The 25,897-nt window shown below is 37.3% G+C and overlaps 1 protein-coding gene across 1 annotated transcript in view; it reads left to right on the top strand.

Annotated features, from left to right (window-relative positions):
• Nucleotides 1-12,193, top strand: part of svp (COUP transcription factor 2) — a 185,465-nt gene extending 173,272 nt beyond the window's left edge. Inside the window, exon 4 of the mRNA XM_083118404.1 lies at nt 6,595-12,193. Within this exon, the coding sequence (XP_082974530.1) occupies nt 6,595-6,869 (275 nt within the window). The 3' untranslated portion in view covers nt 6,870-12,193. The remainder of the gene's footprint in view (nt 1-6,594) is intronic.
• The last annotated feature ends 13,704 nt before the right edge of the window (nt 12,194-25,897 follow it).

Below are 25,897 nucleotides of genomic sequence, written 5' to 3'. Positions count from 1 at the left end.
GTGAAGCGATGCGTTCCAGGTTTGCCAGGAACACACATATTCTGTGAAAAATGACATAGCTACAATCAGCCACATTATGTACCGTAAAACAAAACGAGAAAACACGTTCTGTAACCTAACAGGAACGATACGAAAAATGGTACAAAGAAAATAGAATTCAAGTGGAAGTGGTCATATCGAATTTTGTCTCAGCTTACACGTCAAATATTTAAAAATCTAGTTACCAAGTTGGCATCTACAATTTAGTCTATCCACTTCGTCCTTCTGATACTAGTTGTCTATGACACACTGAACAGATGACAAAATAGAAATGAAAAACTCAGAATTCCATAGGTAAGCAACACATAATATAATGTAGGGATTCAGGGCATTATGAGGCAAGTGGCAAAAATGGTTGAAAATACAGGGATATAAGTAGTAGTAATACAAGCTCTCCGAGGACTGTGTTTATCTATGTACCGGATACACATGTAATAGTTTGCAACTGTGAACAGGGCACTCACTATATTCGCTACTGATTCATCATTAGATTGTTACTGGCCGGCCCCCGTAGCAGAGTGGTTCGCACATCGCGCTACGACGCCAGGGGTCCCGGGTTCGAATCCTGGCCTGGGCATGGATGTTTGTGAGTATCCATTCATTAATTTCATCATATCATCACTCATCCTCATCTTCGCAATTAGCCAAAAGTGGCACAAGAAACGAATTAAAATAAAGCAATTAAATCAAATCAATTAGATTGTTACTGTGGTTGTATGTACGTGTTTTAGCCGTAATGTAACAACGTGAACCTCGGATACTTCCGTTATCAGCACAAAAGTACCACAAGGCATCTGGACACAAACCTGTAGATGTCAACCTTGCAACGAAATTTGCAAAATATATTTGACATGTAGCTGGGCGTAAACAGCCACATGTAAGCTGCAAGTCCAATAAAATATATTATTGTTGATATTTGACATGTAGGCTGAGACAAATCCTATATTGACACTTTATTTTGAATACTTTTTTTTACCATTTCTCTATCGTTGGTTCACTTCCCCCTTCCCCTAAGATAACTGCCGATCCTCTGGCTAGTAGGCTATGATGTTCGGTCTACTGGACGCGATTCTCGCTTCGTTTTACAGCTAATAATGTGTTTGGTAGTTTGTCATTTTTCACAAAATTTGTGTGTTCCTTGCAACCATGCCGTGCGCTGTTTCGCAGCAGGAAATGACGTCACAGATACGATCAAATGTTGTGTTGGGTTGCCAGCATCAAGGCGGCAAAATGGTATTTTTTGAACGGTCGACGCACCAACGAGAAAAATGTTACTGAGAAACGTTGTTTGTTTTGATGTCCTCTATACGAATCTGTGATCTGTGGGCGCCATTAAAATGACACCCTGTATATATAAACAAAGCTATGCCTGCATACAATGTTTTGGCCAAAATACGACCTAAATTTAAAATGTGGGGAAAATATGTGATCAATTAGCCAGTGTGGTGTTCAAAAAGACTAGAAACATGTTAAAATTGGCGTAGATAAGTTTTTAAACATCAAATTAGTAAAAAAGCCTACTCAGTATTGTTCAATGCATAGAAGTAAGATATAATATTACTAAAAACCCAGGAGCGTATATTCTAGGCTAGCTAGCTATCTGCGAAGCGTGAAGTCTAGAAAATAAAATGCAGGAGGAAAATCGACCAGAAATTGTATATAAAATTATTCGTCAGTGAAATGATGATGGTGATTCTGGAGTTGGCTACCTGATTTCTTGTGAGTTGGCTACCTGATTTCTTGTGAGTTGGCTACCTGATTTCTTGTGAGTTGGCAACCTGATTTCCTATGAGTTGGCAACCTGATTTCCTATGAGTTAGTAACCTGATTTCATATGAGTTGGCAACCTGATTTCTTATGAGTTGGTAACCTGATTTCATATGAGTTGGTAAACTTGTTTCTATTTATAGCCTAGGACCACGTGACATAGTGAGATAGCCCATTGTACTAATACAACCCGTGTATCTACAATAAAAACGATCAACGTGTAGCGGCCGTCCCCTTTGACCTGTATCGCGGGTACCAGGTTGGGAGACGCTGCCATACACGAATCGAAATGGGATCACCCCTTCCACAAATACCACTTCCCTAATTCACCAATCCGCGGGTAAAGAAAAGTTATGTAAACTTGCACTGCGGGAGAAATTCTTTCTTCCATTTGCTCATCTGTGTTCTGTGTGTTCGGGAGTGTCTCTCTCATTGTGTATCTTTTGCATCAATGTGAATTGATGGGGGCTCGCTGATAGAAAACCATCAAATTGAATAACTGGATTCATTACCAGTAATGAGCTACATTTGTGTACCGATGGCAAGCGATTTTTCTTCCCCGCCGAGACCGAATTTTCGTTCGCGAATGATGAGAACTCATTTAGGAAGTGGAACGAGTATTTCTCTTCCAAGCGTCATTTCGCCAAATCTTGACAGAATTAAGAACTTAAGTATGTATTACAAGAGCAAATTTCTGTTCATTAATTAATGAAGTTTCTTGCACTTAATATCCGATTGAAGGGAAAATGAAATAACTTTTATCTGTTTCACAGAAAAATTAGCGAGTGTATTCTTCAATCAAGTTAACTTTGTTTTTAGTCATTTTTCTTTAGCAGTATCGAGTTACATCAATTGTGCTTTCGTACAATTGCAATTAGATTGTCTTTTAATTTAGCTAGTTACTTCTTCACGATAAGAGTTGAAGAAGAATGTTTGAGAGTCTTTTATTACCATCAGTTCTTGAAAGGAAAAAAAAATACAGAAAAATTCAAGTTTGATCCTCGAATTGCCATATCATTTTAAATTTAACGTCGACGCCTTGTAAAAAGGGTCCCGGGTTCGATACTCTGTGGAGGCACACGAGGTTCGGATACCACTTCAAACTGTAGGTCCAATCCCGATTAGCCTTCCTGTGAAAAACTCTCTCACACTCGAAAGTTAACCGAAGTGCTAGGTAAAAATCCGTATTTATACAATGCATATGATTTCTTTGGAGAGTTTATGTAGGTTCTATGGTGTCATTCCGTAGTGGATAACCATGTGCCCCACATTGGCATTTCTAGCATTAATTCATGTATTCATTTATCTCTGTCCAGCGGGCAGGTTTTTCCACTGCTATTTTTATGCTTTCATCTTGTGCCTTACGCTTCACATTAGCGAAGGATTCATTTATCCTGCATTTTTCTCCGTTATTCGTTAACCATTCCTTTTATTGCATCTTGTAGCAAGCCGTTCCTTATTGCTTCCTTTTTATTTTCTTGGTCACTTCTAACATTATTCCTTATTTGAGCAATCCATTTCAACACAATTTTACTTCTTTCTTTACTCATTTCACACGCTCCCAGTAGATATAGTACCAGCAAAGGTAAGCATGAACTCGAAAACTACTGACTACAGGTCTAGCATATGGATATAATACTTGAAATCAGTAGCTTTGCTGGTATTACACTAACTGTGGTGCAGTCAATACAAATTTTATTTTCCATTACTAGGTTTCATAGACAAGTATAAACCAAGTAGCATGTAGTTCTGGGGGAAGAACGCAGGGGTTGATATTTGATTCACAGGATAACGATACAAACATTTCTGATTGAAATTTCAAATTTCACTTAAAATTCGTTATTACGTAAGCACAGAAAAATATTTACCACAATGCTATTCAACTCAAATAGACTCGGTAAAAATCTATCTTTGATAAGGTTTCTTCAGCTCAGAATGATCCTAATGCTCTCTTGCAACACAATGCGTCTGACATGCGATACTGCAGATGATTGATTATGCCTTGCAATTAACAATCCATGCACCGGACAGCTTCTGCATGTGTATGTCATGTTGTTGCAAGGGCATATATTACGGTATTGTTAGAAGAGTACGCCTGGTACTAATACACAGTGGGGTTCGTGAACATGTCTGTGCATAACCCTGGCTAAGTTCATGTGTAGATGTGAAATACATCCGACAAATTGGACCTCGCGGTACAAGCCAGTGATCCTTATTAAGGTGAAATACATGTTGGTGGGACCATCACAAACTTTTAGATGTTGGAGAATTTTTGTTTGACGCTCGTGGAGCCACTCCCCAAGTTGCACAAAATGACTGTTTCTACAATATATTTTCCATTGGTTAGACTCCCCAAGGGAAATTCAACGTAAATTGAATCTCAGTTTTTAAAATTGTGATTTGGATAAAAGTTCTAGTATTATACATAATTTAGTTAAGAGTAGGAGGTTGTTTTGTTTGTATTGTGTCTCACCCATGATACCAAAAAAACAAATAATTTCTTCTTTAACTGTAACATTTTCCTTACAACTCCACTAGGATACTCAAGGGTCAATTCTCTATTTGTCTTAAATAATTTATTATTTATCATTTCAAAATTCACAAATTAAAATAAAGTTCTTATTAAGTAAAAAGGAAGTGTTTTATCTGTCTCACCCGTGACAAGAAATTGTTCACCTACAGCTACAGCTTAATCTGGGAAAGTATTCTAAGGGTAGTTATGTTTAATCAACAGTATTTAGTTTCACAATTAATTGCACAGAAACTGTAAGAAGAATGTTGTTGCCTGTGCGTCCAACCCGTGACGGTGGTGTGACTCTAAGGTGTACATGGTAAATGATTTGAACAAATCTGTTAAAATTATAATACTGTTGTTTTCCAGGAGATGAAAAGCCTACGTGTGGTGACGTCACGCAATCACCTTCCTTGAATATTTCATATAGTTCCCACTTGCATACCTTTCACCTTGGACCCTTACAAGGCAGAAGTTGTTTGTTTGTAATCTTCAGAATCAAGGTCCAAAGTATCGTCATGGAATCATAGTCTTTGACAAAGCGTAGTCATATTTATAAGATGTTTGAATCTTGAGTTACTGTGTTTTATCTGCTTACCTCGACTTCATGCCATTTCCGAAAAGCTGTTTCAAAACAACATCTGAGCTCATGTTAGTGTAACTTATTCACTTACACTTGTTGAATTTAAGATAAGTAACTATCCTGCTGTACTTAGGTGCCATACTTTTTACATTCTTTCCTGCGAGAGAGAATTTACGAGGATAGTTTCACACAAAGTGTACGACTACAATCCCCGCAAAGAAAACAGTAGGCAAATTGTCAATCGTAATTTTTGTTCTTTTTCTTCTTCATTCCATGCGTTTTTAGGGAATGGAATTGTGCTGGAGCAGAGGTGATGGACAATTTGCCTACTCTTATTGTTAACACATATCGATCCACTTATCAATGTTTTTGTTGCAACTTTAGGTGGAAGTTTACGGCAATTGTTCTTTAGAAAATTTGGAAAATTTAATATATTCACGGCATATGCCTTGTATTGTTCATGGTACAGTGGGATCCATGAGTATTTCCGTGCAAACTGTCCATCACCATGTTCGTGCACTTTATTTGACCCAATAAGAGCTTCAAGAATTAAATGAAAACCCAAAACAAGCTGTTGAAAACTTCTGCACCGGCATACATAAAACATAAAAATCCACCGCTTAAAAAAACATAGGATGTAAGAGAAAATATTAATGAAAATAGTCATGGACAATTTGCACGGTAATACTCATGTATCCCACTGTACTACAACTATCCAGAGCAACAATGGTTTATAATTTTTGTGTGGAGTAATCTTCAAAAACATCGATTTTTTTTGTTTTTTTAATTATGATTTCCATCACGTTCTCTCAGGAAATGAATTTTGATATGCATCTTTTTGTTACTAAGAGAAAACAGCCTTAAACCTGCGAGACAAGCAACTATTTAAAAGAATATCCCCTATCTATGTAGAAGAACCATGCCGTATTTTAAATTCTGAAAAAATCTAATTTCTTGTAGAGCATTCAAGATAATATTCTTGATACTGATTATTGTAATAGGCCTATGGTAAATGAAACTCTTACCAGTAATCAGTAAATAGTACATTAAATGTACATAGAAGAATGGTCCTTTTAGTATCGTTATATTACTTTATCTTTTTTACTTGACATGGTATGAGGAACACAAATACCCATGCCAGAATTCGAACCTGTGTCCGTCGTTGGCCAGATCATGAGTCCAGCACTCAACGCGCTCGGCCACCCAGAAGATCTTTTTTTATCTCTGGGTTCATCGCGGACGGTGAGAATAAATTGTGAATTGATTAAACAGAGGAACAAACATATCGATGCATCAGTTCCTTAGCCTTAAACCCTAGGATGTTTATACTAACCACTGCACCATGCAGGCTGACTTCATTACTCAAGAATTACTTAAAAAGAGATATGTAATTTTCAGAATGTAGAATATGGGCACGGTGCTTCAAAACGATAACAATATTTAAAAAACCGACTCTTCAGAAATTTTTGCTACTCGATTTCACCACTCATTTTGCAAAAGATTGTTCCCAGGATGAAACAAAGCATGGCCAAGAGGTGAGAGTAAAAGATGCATAGGCATATGTGTGGAAATATCCTGATGTTTTTAAGAACCAAATTCCAACTCTTGTTCACTACTTTTGCTGCATGCAATGCTTTTGTTTTAATTCGATAAACTTAATAGATTTGTAATGTTTGTTTTTCTTTCTTTGCAGATGCCTGCGGGTTGTCGGATGTCGCCCATATTGAAAGCCTGCAAGAAAAATCACAGTGTGCGCTAGAAGAATATTGTCGGACTCAATACCCTAACCAACCGACGCGTTTTGGCAAACTGCTCCTCCGGTTACCCTCTCTTAGGACTGTGAGCTCGCAGGTGATCGAGCAGTTGTTTTTTGTGCGGCTCGTCGGCAAGACGCCGATAGAGACTCTCATCCGGGACATGTTACTTAGCGGGAGCAGTTTCAGTTGGCCCTACATGTCCTCAATGTGACACACAGTCTGGAGGCAGTTGGCTTCCGCGTGAAAAACATTCGCTATGGACCTGGCCGAACCATCCTCTTCGCTGCTGACGGCCAAAACGGAGGGGGAGTACTTCTACGGCGGGGAAATCCCTTTCGCGCCATACGTCATGGGAGAAACGCTACCAGTGCCATCTATGAGCTGCTGTGATAACGACAGATAGCGCAGAGGAGTCTTAAAGACGGGCGAGAAAGAAATGTGATACTTAAATCACGCCCCCCGTTCAACTCCCCTCCTTCTTTGAATGGTCATCCACTTTCCCTCCAACGATCATCCATAATGACAGTAAGTGAGGAAACACGAAAAGGGAGGGAACATGCAGAAGGCGAAGTCATGAAGGCTCGGGGCCAAAGGCATATAAAATGTGATCGACCACTGGGATCAGGTATTTTCCAACGGGAGAATCTTCTACAATAGTGATTCCAAACTAAGCTATACTCGCGTAGTGCCCATAATAATAATTATTATAATCTTTTTTTCCTAAATAAAAAAAGACATGCAAGTAGACCGGTGAAACATATGTGATGAACTTGTTTGGAACACACAGCCCCCCTCCTTTTATGCAGAACACTCGTATTACCAGTGTTTAGTGTGGAGACGGTATAAATATATTGATGCTGTTGTGGTAAGGGCAGGTGTACTGTAACAGGCATGGTAAAATGGTACTATGTCGCAACCTAACCAAGCCAAGAAAGATGTGGTAATAAGAAATGTGACCTCTTAGAGTGGTATGTAGGTGAAAAATCCTTTATTTTTTGATAAATCAGGATAGGTGTGCAGTGTATTCTCCACTCTACTGGTTATATGCAGCCCACAAATTCTTCTTAGCTCATTCAGACCAGTGAAAACATTGTAAAAATGTTAATTTTTGTTTCGCAACGTGTGCATGTTGGGGGGAAAGATCGAATGGTATTTGTAAAATCTGTACACAAGTGTGTATGTGAGAGAGCGAGTGTCTGAATGCATGTGGAGTTTTGAGAAAGATTCTTGCCAATATGTATGTAATACACTTAGTTCCAACCAATTAATTTGTAAGCAATAATATGTGTGTGAAGGAAATAGAAAGGGCATTCCCGTGTTACCTGTTTTTTTTATTTGTTTTATCGGCTGTTATTTCCATACAGAAACTGAAGTTACTAATTATGGTATTTGGTTTTACAAGAGTGAATGTTCATCGTGTGTGAGTGTGTATGTTGGTATGAGTGCGTTTCATGGTGCTCAAATTAAAGAAAATGAAGAATATATTACCACTGATTGATATAGTATATTGTGCGCGCATTCGTACATCCATACAGGTTTTACTATTTCACTATCACCATTTTAGACAAGACCATACGATATTGTAGGATTTTTAATTAATGGGAAACATAATACTTCATAAACCATCCTCATACTTATATAGTTTATGAGTTATTGGAGGATGCAAGGAGTCTCCGTGGTTCCGAGACTATTCGTTTCTTGCTGAAAGGAAAAATTTTAACATACTAGTACATGTATATTAGCCACATTAAGCGCCATCTTGAAAGAATCTGTAAACTCGAAAGTTCGCAAATTACCTTCAAGTGAGCTTTCTTAAAATAAAAATATTTTAATCTTTAGATAAACTACATCAAAGAACGACTGAACATACCGAGTGAATATCACAGAGGGTAGCTATTCGAATCAACTCCAAAATTGCAGTTTCTAAAAATAAGGAATGCTGTGTTTTTGCTGGTTGTAAATAAATTTTATCGGTTTTCTCAAATAATTATAAATCATTTCCCGTTTGTTAAAATGTAACGGAAATCAGCAATTAGTAGACAGGAACGTGTGAGGATTCGAAACACAGATTTTTATCCATACAGATTTTCTTTTTTCGTTTCCAGAATAGCAGAGACTTTCACTATATTCAAGTAATTTTTTGTTACGTTGCAACTTTGATATAGGATCATAAGACATATGGCGGCGCCAAGTCAAGCTGCCTTATTTCATTTGACTTAGTTCTAGTAATTTAATAAATTCAATAAGATTTTTCAGGGGAAGAAAAAAATAACAATCCCAAATCCAGTAAATAAAAATAAACTAAATTCTTTCGTTCAAAGAGATATGTATTCCTAATCAAGTTACATGTTTTTCACAGTGTGTGCGTTAATCTGGTGGAGCACTTTTGAATAGAAGATTCACTTACCTTAGACATAAACCATTTACTTCACAGTTGTACACAAGATAAAAGACAACGATGATGAATAAATCATACTAACAAAAGCAACATATCTCGACCAGAAAGATAAAATGCAAAGCAGTTATTGTTTTGTAATTCTTCGGGCTGTACATTCGAATTGTCATTTCAAAGCTTACTTGTTTCTTATTCAAAAAGCTACATAGAATGCGCATTAGCCAATCCTATCTGTATACCATTGAAATCGTTAAAGTGATATGAGCATTAACAACGCAACAATAAGTGAAATGAAGATTTGTGCTGTACCTAAATATGTGTGGAAGTAGACTGCTTTTATACGCTGAAAGCAATTATGAATAATACCGTGCTGCACATCTATTGTGCACTCAAACGTGCAGTGAACATTGTACCATAAATATATACACCCGACATTACCTTTTATCTCCAGTATAGAAGAGTATGGCATGAAGAGCACCACACTGAGGCATTAATCGTGTACTCGCAACCCCTCATAGCGGACAAAGCTAAGCCAGAAGAATCTGTAAGAATTCGAGTTCTGTAACTAAATTTTATTATAAATATAAACTATTAACAAGCGTATCTGAGTATGGATCTCGGTTTAATCTTCAGACGATTGTAGGGAACCTTCATATAAATTAAACTGCTACTAAAGCAAGTATGGATATATAATATAAAAATAATCCGAGGAAATGAACTTTAGTTCAGGTAGGAAAAAAATGCAGTTATCAAAATGATGTCACGGTAAAGATCTTTTTGCAAATTGTCCGCCCGTGTAAACCTAATCACATTCACAGTAAAACCCAGTGACTAACGTTTCTACATATTTCACGCGACTTTCTCAATGAAATATATTACAACTATGTTTCAATAATATAGTACTAAACTTAATGCAGATAAATTGAAATGTAAGGCTTTAACAGGTTTTGATCTCTATTGTTTATTGGCAGCCTTTAAAAATATAGCTGTTTAGCACTCGATTATTTAATCAATTGTTACTCGTAATTAACATTAAACTTCATTTTATAACTCTTGAGAAAGGCACATGAAATGAAAGGCTTACTCACTACAACTAAAGCTATATTGTTATTAATAATCAAAGTTGGGGAGTACCGTAAGGCAAGTAAATGATTCATTGCCAGTTATTTTAAAGAACTAATACGTACAATCAAAAAATGAAGAAAGGTAAGACTGTGGGAGAAACGAATTGTTATCGTGTTTCTGTGAAGAGCAACAGAGTTGAAACATCAACGTTTCTTGCTTACAATCCAACCGTCTGCACCGTTCAGCCCGAAAATAAAGGAGTGCCTCAATCAAGGATGGTTCACGTAGACAACGGCAAAAAATAGCGTTGAATCGTGACCTTTGTTAGCTCCGGGCAGACTGAAAATATCCCCCCTGGGATTTTCCCACTGTCTCTCTTCAGTGAGCGATAAGTAGGGTGAAACTTCGACGAAGAGACGAGAGAAACAGTAGACTTTGGGAGGCTTGCCCTGGTTTGCTACTCCCATCGAAGCTATTGATAGTTTTCGATCGAGACCTTTACGTACTGATCTATGCCAAAGGGTAGATTTTTTCCGTCTTTCTCAAATCGACACACACGATCTCAGCAGTTGGGTGCTGTTGGTATACCAATCAGAATCATATTTGTTCTCTTGTAGGAATTGTGAATGTGGAACAAAGGTTACTCACCCCCTTAACAAAAAATAATTTCTTGGACTGTATCACGTCGTTATATTACCCAAACTGTCCCGTTGCCCCCAAGTATCTTTATTAACTATCATAGAAAAATAAGTCCAGAGGGTAGTTTTGGTCGCACTACCACTGCCTAAAATAACCTTCAATTTAGTCTTTATAACAATAATTTTAAATTCAGCTGAAGACGTTAATTGAAATGACACAAAGATAACAGATCGCCACAATCACAACTAAGTTTGCTCTTGTGAATTATGAAAAGCATTATGAGGCCGATAGTGTCAAAATTTGATGTAAGCCTAAATTATTTTAATTAAAATAATAATGAAAAATTTGAAAGTATTTATATTGTACAGTCATGGACAGCTATCGTACTGAAAGTCAATGCAGTTCGCGACTGTACATTCACAGATCATTGCAGGATAATGCAAAAAAAAAAAAATAATAAATCTTGAGACTAGGTCCTCAAAGTGAAATAATGACTGAAAATTTAACTCATGGATGGATGTACGTATGCGCCAAGTGCACTAGTCCTACGAGTTGTCCCGCACTGAAAAGCAAGCCGTACCGTAAAACTATCTGTTGGTCAATAAAGGATAAATCCCTGTGAAAGGAAATATATGTCTAACTCTCAAAGTACATAAATTGACTAAATTAACTTGCACAGTAAGTGACCTTCCACACAGGAAATTGTGTGGTCGTTATTTTCCTTGGTCAGTGCAGTGCGGGAAAACTCGTGGAACCCGGATAACATTATCAACAGTGTTATGCTTGAGTGTCAAACATGGGCATGAATGTATATTGGGAAATATTGTGCTCGAATGAAAGGCCGTGTGTTAAAAAAATATGTAAACAATGCAATTGGCCAATTAAAATACAGACTGATAATACTTTGTAAGATGAAATAACGATAAAAAAAATTAATGCTGTCATTTTGTAATGTCGACTGAAGAACAATAAAAGACAAAACAGTACCCATGTTCTTTACAGCTTACATAATCATCATCTCTGAGGAATATAAACCTGTGTTTATGATAGCCAGTTCGTGGATTAGAGAACGAAAAGTTGAACTTTCTTTGTCATAAGAATGGAGAATAAAGTAAATGAGTTATAAAATTGAATGCATCATTTTTGTGGGTTGTTATTTGTTGTGTCCTGTGTACAGTATGTTTTTAGCAGAAAAAAAAATTACAGTGTCATACCACTTGTCCTGTTATGCTCTACTTACGTTATCTGTTATTTTCTTTCGCTCCCTAAATTTTGTTTTTCCCTGGGTAAACTGTAATCCTGTATTCTGTATACTTCGCTTGTATAATAGACCAAGCAATCATCATTCTGTATTCGATTAAAAAAATATAATATACAGTGCATATCGAAGCACTGAGAGATATTTCTTCAATAAATGATCTCAAAACTTCGTTGTATATGTACTGTGTTATTTGATTCCCAAACGTATGCATTTTCCTTTGTTTCTGCCTGGTGGAGAATGTTCATGGTAGTGGAAAATTTCAAGATGCAGTGTTGTAAGAGCATTGTAAAAAATGTATTTATCTACCTTAGCGCCACGATATTTGTGCTATAATCCTCTACGTCTCTTGTTTCCCCTTTAATACCAAAGAAGTGAGACGAGGATTGTCATATATAAGGTACTTAAAGTATACAATTGGAACTTAATATTCGTTAACCCAATATTTATTACAAAACATATTAGTACTTATACTTTCCAAATACAATTAATTCAACAGAAATGTCTATGGATTATCTCCCAGTTAACCTAGTTTAATTTGTCCCATTTGATAGTCAGCAGTCAGTAAGTAAAGGCTACACGAGTCAGAGCAAATCACAGCCCAGCCCAAAACCCCCCACACCACAGCCAACATGACCCGGAGCAATCCACCAAAAAAATCTAAACTAAAACAATTTCCTTTTCTAGCACTTTTAAGATCTCAAAATAAATCAATGGACTTTAGGTAAATTACACCCGGCCATGAGGGCCAATAAGGGGCTATAGACTGTAATGCAATATACTCAGCCTGTCCAGCCAGTGTCCAGTACGTCAGAAGTCTCTCGTAGTCGGCAAGGATCTGCCACGCTAAACTTCTCGCTCGACCAGCGCAGAAGCCCAGCCAATGGCAGAACCTTCCAGAGTCACCTGTCTTGAGTCTCCATCCGTCATTCATGAGCAATATTACACTATGGGCTTACAGTGCCCTCGGAAAATGTGCTAACTACATGCGACACTAGCGACACTGCTCCCAGGCCAGAGGTACAAATATGGTGATGGATCAGTAATTTAGATTTAAAACACGTAGTTTCACAGGTTCAAAACATTAATTAAAAATGATATTGAAGGTATACCATATGCAGATGATACGTACTTGTGGGGAGGAAAGAAGTTGTTTTAGAAAATGTATTTTAATTGGGAATCAGAATAGAAGTAGATTTGATCAATTTCATTGGCAATAAACTTGGCAGAAGTACACTAGAATTTACATTCAAACAAGCTGAACTTCTCCACCAGCAAGGTGCAATATTACTTCTTCTGAAGCTCATATGAGAAGCATTTCATGTTTATATATATATATATATATATATATATATATATATATATATATATATATATATATATGTGGCTCTTTCTTTTTCTGACTTGCCCCTCTTCATGTTGCCTAAACGACCAACCACATTCCTTCATTTTAATTTTGCTTCGTTCTCTGCATACAGATAATCAAATATTTCCTCTTTATGTAAGCCTTTACTTACCTATTATATTCATTGACTATGTTTCTAATTAATTAATGTAAATGCTCCTTTGCACATTTTTATACTGCCCATGGGCGTATACATAGTTTACATATGCTCAGGGTATCAAAATCCAATCTGCCACCACATTGAAAGCCACAACTTTATTCATTACGAACTTTCTTTACACAAATGCATTTTTTTCTGATGCCTGTAATGTTCCTTCAATGTTTGCTTTTGATCGAAAGAATGCCTGGCTTTGTGAGGGGATACTAATTTGATGTTATTGCCAGGGATGCAGTAAGATGACTTTAACATGTTCTTTTTGAGATAGACAATAAGACTACTACAATTTTCAGAGTTTAATGCAGTGGCGGATCTAGAAGTTACAGTTGAGAGGGGCAGGGGGTGCCCATCCCCCCAAGGCCAATGGCGCATCCCCCCAAAAATCATGTCATTCGCACCATCAAACCATATCGAAAGTTACTCTTTCTCTTAGCTTTACTGAACACTATACTTGATCTGCCCCTCCTCCCTAGACAGGGGGCCCATCACTCAAGACCACCCCTAAAATCGTTCATCATAATCGAGAATATCGCCCGTCTTGTAATGCAGCTATAGTATAAAAACTTCACATTCACTTCATTAAAGCGCCAAACACGTATCCTATATAACAACACATCATTGCGAGCGAAGCGACCAAGAAAATTTTTACACCGATTTCTTTGCGGGCTTTCAAGAAAATTAATTTAATAGGGTGTCAATACTTTCTTAAGATCCCTAAATATTTAGTCCTTTCCAGCTTCTCCTTTGGCACGTTCGAGGCCCAAAACGTGTGGATACCATATCGCTAAATATCTCCCTCTTTAAAATTAATACCAAATCAATTTTGAACAGTGAATAAGACAATAGCGATACACAAGAATTGGATACCTCTCAATTTAATCCTCAATCCCTCTGTAACTAAAATACAAGCCATAATCTAAGACCTCGAATTGGATACTGTCCGTCCCCCCCCAAGTTTAATTGAGAATTCCCCCCAGAACTCACGTTTCAATTAAGGCATACTATCTTAAGAGGTGGATATTTCTCCCCCTGCCCCCCTTCGATAATACCCTTAGACACTTTGTTTTCTTCATGTAATGGATTAAATATGGTGCATTTAAGGTGTAAAATCTTTACATGCATTTTGGAAAAAAATATAAATGTTGAATTTTATATTATTTGAAGGGAAAAATCCCCCCCCCAAAATCTCGATGGTGCAACCTGCGCCATAATCCCCCCCTGTGGGCACCCCTGGAGAGGGGCGAATTTCAGTCTGGTACCTCACCTCACCGATGATCAATTCTAAAACCTACACTGTTTGAAACAATATACATGTACAGTGGGAGCCATGAGTATTACCGTGCAAATTGTCCATCACCATGTTCGTGCACCTTATTTGACCCAATAAGAGCTTCAAGATTAAAATAAAACTCAAAACAAGCTGTTGACAACTTCTGCACCAGCATACATAATAATCCATCGATTAAAAAACATAGGATGTAAGAGAAAAATTAATGAAAATAGTCATGGACAATTTGCACGGTAATACTCATGGATCCCACTGCACGTATCATGCTGTAAATAAGAACCAAGCTGAATTTCAAGTTCTAGAAATTTGAGTATTACTTTGCAAAAATGGAGGTTCAGATGGTTATCATTCTATGTCGGTATCATAATTCTGAACGATCACAATTGAGCAGTATAGCGAATAATAATAATAATAATAACTATTCTCTCAAGAAGTCTCGGGTTCAATCCTCTTTTAAGGCATATTGCACAGTGGTTTGGATCCAAATTTAAACTGTAGGTCCAGTTCCGAGTAGCCTATGATGAAGCGGCCTCAAACTTTTAAAATATTCTCGAGCCTGTTAAACTTGTTGATAAAAGACAGAACATTTGAGTCTTCAGTATAATAATAATACTCCCTCTGTCCCATAATTATAGTCCGGTATGCCAAAATGGTTACTTTTTATATATGTTCTTTTGGATACTTGATCGGCCAATTTGTACTGATCCTTGAGTAATAACGTTGTATGACTCATTCCCGTGTTTCATTTTCTTCTTCTGTATACACAAGTGTCACAGTTTGAATATCGGACAAGTATTTTGTGACAACAAACAAAAGTGTAACGGACAATAATTATGGGACAGAGGGAGTATATTAAAAGCCTGGTAGTTGGGAGAAGCGATTACCCCTATCGCCTTCCCTGTGGATCCCCGCCTGGTTTAATGTAAGGCTCATGTCCGACCAGTGGCGTACGCAAGGGGGGTTACGGGGTTTAAACCCCCCCCTTGAGCTTGTGAAATGTTATGAAAAATGCTGTGGAAAAAAATAATTAAATGGCTAATTTACCACAGTCAAAGATCTAGGACAATACTATTACTACTACTACTACTACTAGTACTACTAATAATAATAATTTGAATTATTATTTCCATGCAGCACGGAGAAAAGCACAGCAATCCAAACAGACGCGTCTTTCAGAGAGAAAGCCTTGAAAATTAACAAGTATTCTTGAAAATAAAATATGAGGGCAACTATGAGTTAAAAGAGAAAACTTGTTTTGTATCTCAGTTGCAACAATGTTCAATACACTGGCGTACGCAGGATTTTTTTTTCGGGATGGGCTGGTATAGTAAATGTGGATAGCACATGCCTTCGTTTTGGAGGGCAGGTTGCGTAATAAAATATCTCGTATTTTTCGAGCTTTTCAGTCTATTAAAATTGTATTCAAAGACAAAAATGGTAGTCGGGACTCACTTTAAAAGAGGTTTCGCATTTACACATTTTGATTTTTTAAAGTTCTTAACGGATTATTATTTGAAAATTCTGATTTTCTCAAAATTTTGGTAGGGGCTGTAACCCCATCAGCCACCCCTCTACGTTCAATGAACATGTATTTTTTTGTGTGAACAATGAGAATTAACTAAAGAAAATTCTTGGTTCGTTGTAAGCAGCTAATGTATAGACAAAGGCTAGGCGGACAAGAACAGTCACCAGTCCCCCTTCCCATTGTTTACCGGAGCATGTTTGAATGTCTCTCTTTTAAAATGTCTCACCTTGTTGACTAGACAATTATTCAAAGGACAATAAGCTTAACTATTGTAAAATGTTTTGTCGGCAAGAATAGAGAGACAATCCAGATGTGAATTATCGGGGACATTTATGCGGGTAAGAAGCCGGAAAAATTCCAACCAATTCCGGGAATCGAACCCGGATCTCCCGCGTGTTTGTCAGACGCTCTATCGACCAGACCACGACAGCTCCTTGGATGAGTTCCATACTTTGATTATTTTAATTTAATTTAATATATTTTCTTGTTTTTATGGATTTTCTACACACTTAAAATGCCTCACCTCGTTGACCAGACAATTATTTCGTAACAAAGAAAAAAAATGCTCTCAGAATTTGATAAAAATCGAATGACTAGAAAGTGATATTGTTCTATTGCTTTCGTAAATACTATATTTATGTAGATCTCTAGTACTTAATAGTAGTAGTAGCCTTTCTGTGCATCAAGTGGACTTTAAACACCAATTCAATCAATCAATTAATAGTAGTAGTGGTGTTAGTAGTATTATTAGTAGTAATTCAGCTAATTAATTAATTATAAGTATTATTAATTAATTGTGATTATTATTATTTAATTAAAGTATAATAAAACAATGTTAGTGTGAATTTGAAGAAAGTTTTAGAAATAACCCCCCCTTGATAAAATCCTGCGTACGCTACTGTGTCCGACACCAGGAAGTAAATGTTATGTCATTCTGGAGGACTGATTTGATTTGTTGTTTTAAGTCCACTTTATGCAGAGAAAGGCTAATCGGGACTGGACCTAAGTTTTAAAAGTGCAATCCGAACCACTATGTGCCTCCACCGAGAACAAGGCAATTACGTTACCACTACGCCATCCGGGAGACTGTCATTCTGGAGGAGATGGGAATCACTGGCAGTGGAGATTTCTCTAAAAATTTTAGTCATCTGCGAAAAGAAGATGTGAGATGGTCGGTAAGATCATTGACGAATAACATGAGTAAGAGAGGTCCTAGAACAAACACTACCGTTTGGAACTTGAGAAAGGACAAAAGAAAATTACAGTTCTTGGCAGATGGACATGTTGATCGGGTCCACTAAAGTAGTGTCTGAGGGGGTTAGAAATTTACCATGAATGTTGAATCGATTGGATAATTTGTGAATCAGAAGACGATGTTTGTAACAGCAGAGTCATTCCATGCGAAATCAACACAGCCTTTGACCTGACCATCTCCGATTTTCATGAAATTTGGGGAGTTGAAACTATGCATAGAACTTAGTAACTATGAAAATTTTTAGTTTCGTGCGTCTTGTAATTGTTAAATTATTCAAGGTCAAAATTTGCAGAAATTGCCCTTTTTGAGCCCGCTTAGCTATACTAAATGTGCTGTAACTCCGCCCCTATTTCGCCTAGGAAGCTCAAATAAAGCTTATTGTACACGGAATTGAACACCCTTTCCAGTGATATATAACAAGCCTACCTTTGGATAAAAATATAATTTTGTCACGTGACCTTGTCCTTTGACCTTGAATATCTCAAAACATGTCATAACCAAAAATCGTGAAAAAAATATATTTGGTCCCTCATTCCATACTATAAAACATATCAAAAAATCATTCTGGGACTGCAATGGGATCAGATGATACAAAATAATATGTGTAACTATGTGACTGATAAAAGCCCCATTACATGAACTATGAAGAGTCAAATGTCCCTTAACACCCCCTACAAAATGTGAAGGAGTTATCCTGGGTATAATTGGTCATAAAAGAAATAGGTTAGGCACAGGGAAATCCCTAGCCGTGTGTGTCAAGCGCAGGTCCGGCATATTGTTGACCGCCATATTGAATTCAACGCAAGAATTTCAAAGGAAAAGGGGTGATGTGATATATCAAATGAGGCTAGAATTTCACGAGAAATGAAGTGACGAAGGATTTTCCAACATATATTTAACCAGCAAAAATTTAATGCTTGTAACCATTTTCTCCTTTTCGAGGTGTTAAAAACAAAGCATTGGAATGCTCCTAACGTGTTAGGAACTCATCGAGATCACGCTGACATCTTGGGAGAGAAAGAAGTATACGCACCATTGCATATTATTTTAATCAGCTACATTCACCAAATAGTTGAATAGTTAAGAATATTGGGAAAAGTATCTCAAACAATTAAGTGACACTTCCTTTGGAATGAAAAATTCTTCAGTGACGAGGCAAATTTTTATGTTCACGATGAAGTTAAAAAAATAATATGCAATACCTGTGATTTGCTCAGTCGAATGGTTGTTGCTGGTAAGCTAATTATGTAGTATAATGTATGGCGAACGGAAATGGTTGGTCCATATTCAACAACGGAACCTTAAATGGTGAGGGCTTCTTGGATTTGTTAAGTGAACAGGTTTTTTCACCCTTGCTTACGGGATATGGCACTTTTCGAGAGTTTTGAAACAGGACAGAGTGTGACCACACTATGTAGACATTTTCGCAATTTCTTCATGGTAATTTTCTAGGTAGATTGATGGGCACACGGGGATCTATTAAAAGGCCTGCACATTCCCCAGATCTAACATCTTAGGAGGACTTTTACCTTCAGAAACATTTGAAGAGAATGGTGCATGCACTAAAAGTCCCTGATATTGACCATCTGAGAGAAGGCATAGTTGCTGCTTGCGATGTTGTTGCACCTGCTACATTGCCAAATATTCTATGCGAGTGTGAGAGACGTCAACGAGTGTGCTCACAGGAACATTGACAACATTATAATGTGCATATATCGTAAGTGAAAGATATGTGTATAACTTTTTGCTGGCGTAAAATACGTTGGAAAATCCTTCGTCACTTCATTTCTCGTGAAATTCTAGCCTCATTTGATATATCACATCACCCCCTTTCCTTTGAATTTTTTGCGTTGAATTCAATATGGCGGTCAACAATATGCCGGACCTGCGCTTGACACACACAGCTAGAGATCTCCCTGTGCCTAACCTATTTCTTTTATGACCAATTATACCCAGGATAACTCCTTCACATTTTGTAGGGGGTGTTAAGGGACATTTGACTCTTCATAGTTCATGTAATGGGGCTTTTATCAGTCACATAGTTACACATATTATTTTGTATCTTCTGATCCCATTGCAGTCCCAGAAAGATTTTTTGATATGTTTTAGAGTATCGCATGAGGGTCCAAATATATTTTTTTCACGATTTTTGGTTATGACATGTTTTGAGATATTCAAGGTCAAAGGACAAGGTCACGTGACAAAATTATATTTTTATCCAAAGGTAGGCTTGTTATATATCACTGGAAAGGGTGTTCAATTCCGTGTACAATAAGCTTTATTTGAGCTTCCTAGGCGAAATAGGGGCGGAGTTACAGCACATTTAGTATAGCTAAGCGGGCTCAAAAAAGGCAATTTCTGCAAACTTTGACCTTGAATAATTTAACAATTACAAGACGCACGAGACTAAAAATTTTCATAGTTACTAAGTTCTATGCATAGTTTCAACTCCCCAAATTTCATGAAAATCGGAGATGGTCAGGTTAAAAATTGCACATATCTGTGTTGATTTGGCATGGAATGACTCAGCATCGGAAGCAAAGTTCGTGAATTGTTTGAAATGCGTTTCCTTTATAGCATCTTAGAGAAAGACAGGCAACTTCGTAAGACACAAGCTACCAAAAAGAAAACAATGTTGATTTGAGCTTAAGTATATACTTAAGCTTCGTATACGGAGAAACAAATTTATATAGCCTGTCTTTGATTATTTCTTTCACAAATGATGGACAGAGGAGAGAGTAAGGAGATTGGTCGATTAGATTAGATGTTAGTTATTACCGTAAAATTTATAACATTATATCGTTAAAATTGAGTCTTATCTGTTCATTTATGTAAAAAAAAAAACTGGGACGCAACGATTTATTTAAATTTGAAGAAGGTAGGTGAGCCAAAGGTACCCAGCCCGTGTTCCCAAGGTGGCCCACGTTGCGAAAATCATATTAGTATTTAACACAGCTAATGGCACTACATTAACATGCCCAGTCCCCCTCAAGTGTAACATTCAGAAAACGAACTGTCTCGGGCTGCCAGCAGCCATTTTATTTAAGTTATTGTGGAACCCCTGGCGTCGTACGAGTAGGGACTGTACAGACCAGTCCTCCACGGAGATCGACTATTCGTTGTTACTGTACATAATGCATTTCAACAATCAAAAGTTTGACACCAACAATTTTCTCTAATAAGATGAGCAACTAAGCCAACTACAGTACAAGCCGTGGGCCACCTTGGGAACAGATGTAACGGTTTTGTAATTCTTTCTTTTTTTAAAAAAAAAAAGTTACAAGCAATGTTACAAAATATCCATTTGGTACACGTTCTAGAAATTTATCTCTCATTAGAGATTTGTAAATTGCCCTAGAAGCTTAACCATGGCCACCTGTAGTTCACCTACCTTATTTTATCGTGTATAAAGATAAATAGTGATTATAAATTACAGTTGGGTGCACCAAATATATTCTCAAAAACTGTGTGAGACCGCCATTTCTCCAGTCAACTTTTCCATTGTTGAAGTGTGTCTATATTCTTGAACAAAGTGAGAAATTGATTGATTTAGTTTATTTTACCTCGCGTTTTTTGCCTCTTGGCTAATTTGCGAATATGGTGATGAGTGATGAAATGATGAAATTGATGAATGGACATTCACAAACAACCAAGCCCGAGCGGGATTCGAACCCGGAACCCTTGGCGTCGCAGTACGATGTGCTAACCACACGGCCACAGGGTCTTGGCAAAGTGGAAATATTTCTGGAAACGAACAAATAATAGAACTCCCTGGGTGCAATAGTTACGGACACGACGGAGTATTCTTGGTATCCTCTCGATTTAACAGGTGTCTCGTTCTATCCTCTCTCTCGATTTTTAGAGGACCGTCTCTAATACGTGCCAGCCTTACTGACATGGTAGTCAATATATGATAAGATTATATGTGAGAGTAAATAACGTTTTTCAAAGGAGAAGTAGAGAGTTGCGTGTCACAGTGATGAAAGCTACCACTTGGATTTGATTTGAATAAGAAATATTATATTGCTCTCAGTTCTTTGGATTGACAACATGAACAGTTGTTTCCGTCCATCATGTTTTGTTATTTGATTACAGAACCAGATTTGCAGAACAAGCATACTAGTAAATTCTCAAGTCATAGTAATCTTACAAATTTTTATTTTAAAATTGTTATCATAATCAGTGGTTTACCTGGGATTTTAGGAAGAGGGTTACTTATACTTTTTTAGTTGTCAGTCCTGAATTTGCAATTTTTTCCTGCCTTTGGCGTTCTTTTCTTAAAGGGGGGGTTATGACCCCCCCCACACACATACTTGAGCACGCCTGATCATAATACAAGTAGTTTCCCTTTCTGGAAAATCAAACTATAGAAAAGTGGAAGAAGACTTTGGCTTGATGAATTCCGCCATCAATGCCCCCCCCCCCCCAAGATATATATATATGGAAAAACTTAATCTAAATCCGAATGGTGAAATTATAGCGATGCCATGAAAAAGAACGCATTGTGTGGACTCTGGTATCTGTGCATCGTGAAATGTTACTAAGAGACGAGCAACTGTGTTTGTGGAAAGGAAGCAGTCGAATCCAGTTAGTTTCTATTTAAATAGTGGACTCTGAACTTGACAACAACGACACAGTATTTTCAATTCAACGATTTAAAGAAACAATAATAATTAACACAGTGTAAATTATGAGTTCTTATGACTGGAGGGCATAATATGAAATCTTATTCCGCCTCTAGTGCTCAAAGGGAAATTCCTAGGTGGGGATGCTTTGCCCAGCTTGGGAAAAAGTGGGGGATGCTTGTATGGATCAACGTGGAGAAAATGCAGTGGGGGGGGGATGCCTATATAAATTATCCTAGTGAGGGGATGCTTCATGATAAATTTCTTAACTGGAAGGGTGGAATAGCATCACGTCATGTTCACCCCACTGAGAAAAAAATCCTACGGGAGGCCTTAGCAGCAATATCTTATTCCTCCACTATTATTTTTGTACTGTATATACAATATTATATTATTGTTATTGTCATACATTCAAATATAGTCAAATTGCTGTTCATGTTCATTGATTGATTGATTTGATTTATTTTACTTCGCTTTTTGTGCCACTTTTGGCTAATTTGCGAAGATGGGGATGAGTGAATGACATGATGAAATTGATGAATGGACACTCAGAAACATCAATTGCCAGGCCGGGATTCGAACCCGGGACCCCTGGCGTCGTAGCTAACCACTCTGACACGGGGGCCGGTGTTCATGTTTATGTCAGACGAAAAATCACATCCATCAACAATGAGCAGACATGGTGTAAGGTCAGAAATATTCTTATTTATAGCGGCGAGCCTGTTGGACAGATTTTTTTTCTGGAATTTTCTGTGTATTTCAGATGTAGAAAAAATACTACGGCCGTTACATTTACCTAGTTAACCTAAATAAAGTAATTTTAATTGATTCAGTTTTAAAAAAAATATTTATAGTGCATTCAACTACAATTTATAATTATTACAAACCTTTTTCGTACAATATTAAAAGTTCAATTAAAAAAAAAAACGGTTGCCTCCGTTTATGTAAATTAACAGGAAGACTTAAATTGCAACGGTATAATTTTACGGCAACTTGTAACCGTACACTATGGAACGATCAAAAGTATTTTATAATACCTCTATGGACGAGGCTTTATAATGCAATAACCCGATGTGAATATCTCTCCCTATTTTCTGTTACAATAACTCAAATCTACGGTTGCACGAATTTTGAAACACGGTGAAGAATGCCCATGACGAAACAAGTGTTTTTACGAAGAGCAATCTTTTATGTTCTAAAATTGACCTGAAATTTTAGGAACGTGCACGTAGATAATACTAAATTTTAAATTCAAAATATGTCATCCTGCGATAGTGAGAATTATTCATTGTGTTTAACCAATGACTATGTCAAAGATAACATTAAAAATAAATACAAGACAAAAGGAGAGGATTGTCCTGTTCAAGGATTAGAGACGCAGTTTCTCCTCTCCCAAATAAATCACATCAATGTACTCAGAAAATGGAATGGGGTCGAACCCCCTAACCCTCCCTTTGGTTCGCCCATGGGTCTGTGGCAATCAAATAATAAAGGTGATTTGGTAATCATAAAAACATTTCTTTCAGGTTTTCCCCCGACAGACAGATCCACTGCTGGGCCTATAGTTTAGAATGAGACAGGAAGCATAGACATGTGTCTCCAGCTCCACTGGGAATCGAGGAGCCAATCTCCGTAGCGGAGTGGTTGGCAGAGCGTCCTACAACGCCAGGGGACCCAAAGTTCGAATCCTGGCTTGGGTGTTCTTTCGAGTGTCCCTTCGTCAGATATTCCTATCATCAGTCATCCTCATCGTCGTGATTAACCAAAAGTGGCAGAAAAGCGATCCTGAATAAGAACAATCAAATCAAACCACTTAAATCGCACCTGGTACTCTTTAATGATCACAAAATTCCACGAAGCAATAAATCCTTGATATTCAATCAGTAGGTGTAAGTTTAAGTTATTAAGGGTTAGCATGCATGAAAATTAACTCCCCAGACATTTGTAGTTAGAGAGGTAGGGTGGGGTAATCACCACTTATCTGTCTCCTCGTCATCTCATTTGTCACACTTCGGAGAAGAAGGATACGTAGAAAATGACATAAACCTTTTCCTTCCTTCTCTAGAAACCAAAACATTCCCGTCTTCGGTTGCCACGGATAAGGTGACCAATTTCTAAAACAACCAAACAGGCATTTTTCATATTTTCGTGAAGGAAAAAAGGGACGACAGTTTTATTAAAAACTGTTTCGTCATTATGTTTGAAAACTAGTTAAATAAATAAACAAACAAGTACTGTGTAAAAAACTTGCATAATATGGTGATATGCACTGCACTCCAAACAATCAGTCCTTTATTGATTGATTGATTTGGTTTATTTTACTTCGCTTCTTCTTGTGCCACTTTTGGCTAATTTGCGAAGATGGGGATGAGCGATGATATGATCACTCACAAACATCCATGCCCAGGCCAGGATTCGAACGCGGGTCCCCTGGCGTCGTAGCGCTAAACAGTCTTTCAGAATTAGAAATCATTCATTGATATTTTGTCGATGTTTCAGTATATCCGTCTTTTCAAATATATATTTTTTTAAAACTTTACATATGTGTGATTAAATTTCACCATATGAATCAACATAACTTTCAAATTTTGCACTGAAAGAGCGTTCGTCACTTGTCCACAAATCATCCATGTGCGAAGACACTCGTTCAGTCCTCGTAGCATTAATTCCCGGTCGACAGAGAAGGAACTCCAATATTTTAAGAAATTGGAATATGGCACATTGTTGACATTGAAATCTGAGATTATTGCTACCCAAAAATGCAATAATTCATAGTAATAGTAGAAAAGGTGTATTATTGCAGTAATTCTATGCCGATAAGTCATTGTCACAAAAGGGGGCATTACGTTTTAAAACAATCGAGACAGAGAATCAAAAAAGGGACCGTCCAGTCACCACGAATCATGGGCGTAACTAGGGGGGGGGGGGGTTGCAGAATAGAACTTGGGACTTAACTTTGGGGAAAGGGGGCAGAATCGATAAGTTTTCCATCCCATATGAACAGCGTCAAAGACTATTTTGCTCAATAAATGTTACATTTGCGAAATCACAACAGAGGGCTATGAAAATGATTTATTATATTTTTGTTGTTATATTTCATAAGAAGAATATATTTATTATATAATATAAAAACACGTTAAGCGCCATGTGCATAAATGTGATACACAAATTAAGTTTACCCACCAGGCCGCGTGCAACACGGTGTAACTCCGTTTTCTAGGACCTGTGTATCACTTATATGCACAAATAACAGGGATATGAATGCAGATTTAGTTTCCTCTGGCCCTGCAGATAGGATATATAACAATGGTCCGGTAATTTTCAATACAGGTGGCAGGAGTGTATGTTGGGAATCTCAGCATTTTGTTAATTGTTTTTTGAAGAAAAATAGCAAATTCCGTTGACATACGACGATGGATCGAGACTGAAGAAAACTCCAGCAGTGAACCTAGTGTTCTGGACTCTTAGTGAAAAAGACACAAATATGGCCTCAAGTTATTCAAACTTTGTGTAAAGGATGGTTACACGTGGCACGTCAAAGTATATAGTGGGAAACAAACAGACCCTAAATATGAAGAGATCTGTGCAAGAGTAGTTATGGAGATAATGCCTCCATTATTGTATAGT

Source organism: Lepisma saccharinum, chromosome 3 (genome assembly GCF_977018435.1).
Source record: "Lepisma saccharinum chromosome 3, izLepSacc3.1, whole genome shotgun sequence".
Taxonomy (NCBI): domain Eukaryota; kingdom Metazoa; phylum Arthropoda; class Insecta; order Zygentoma; family Lepismatidae; genus Lepisma; species Lepisma saccharinum.
This window is presented reverse-complemented; position numbering and strand designations above follow the sequence as displayed.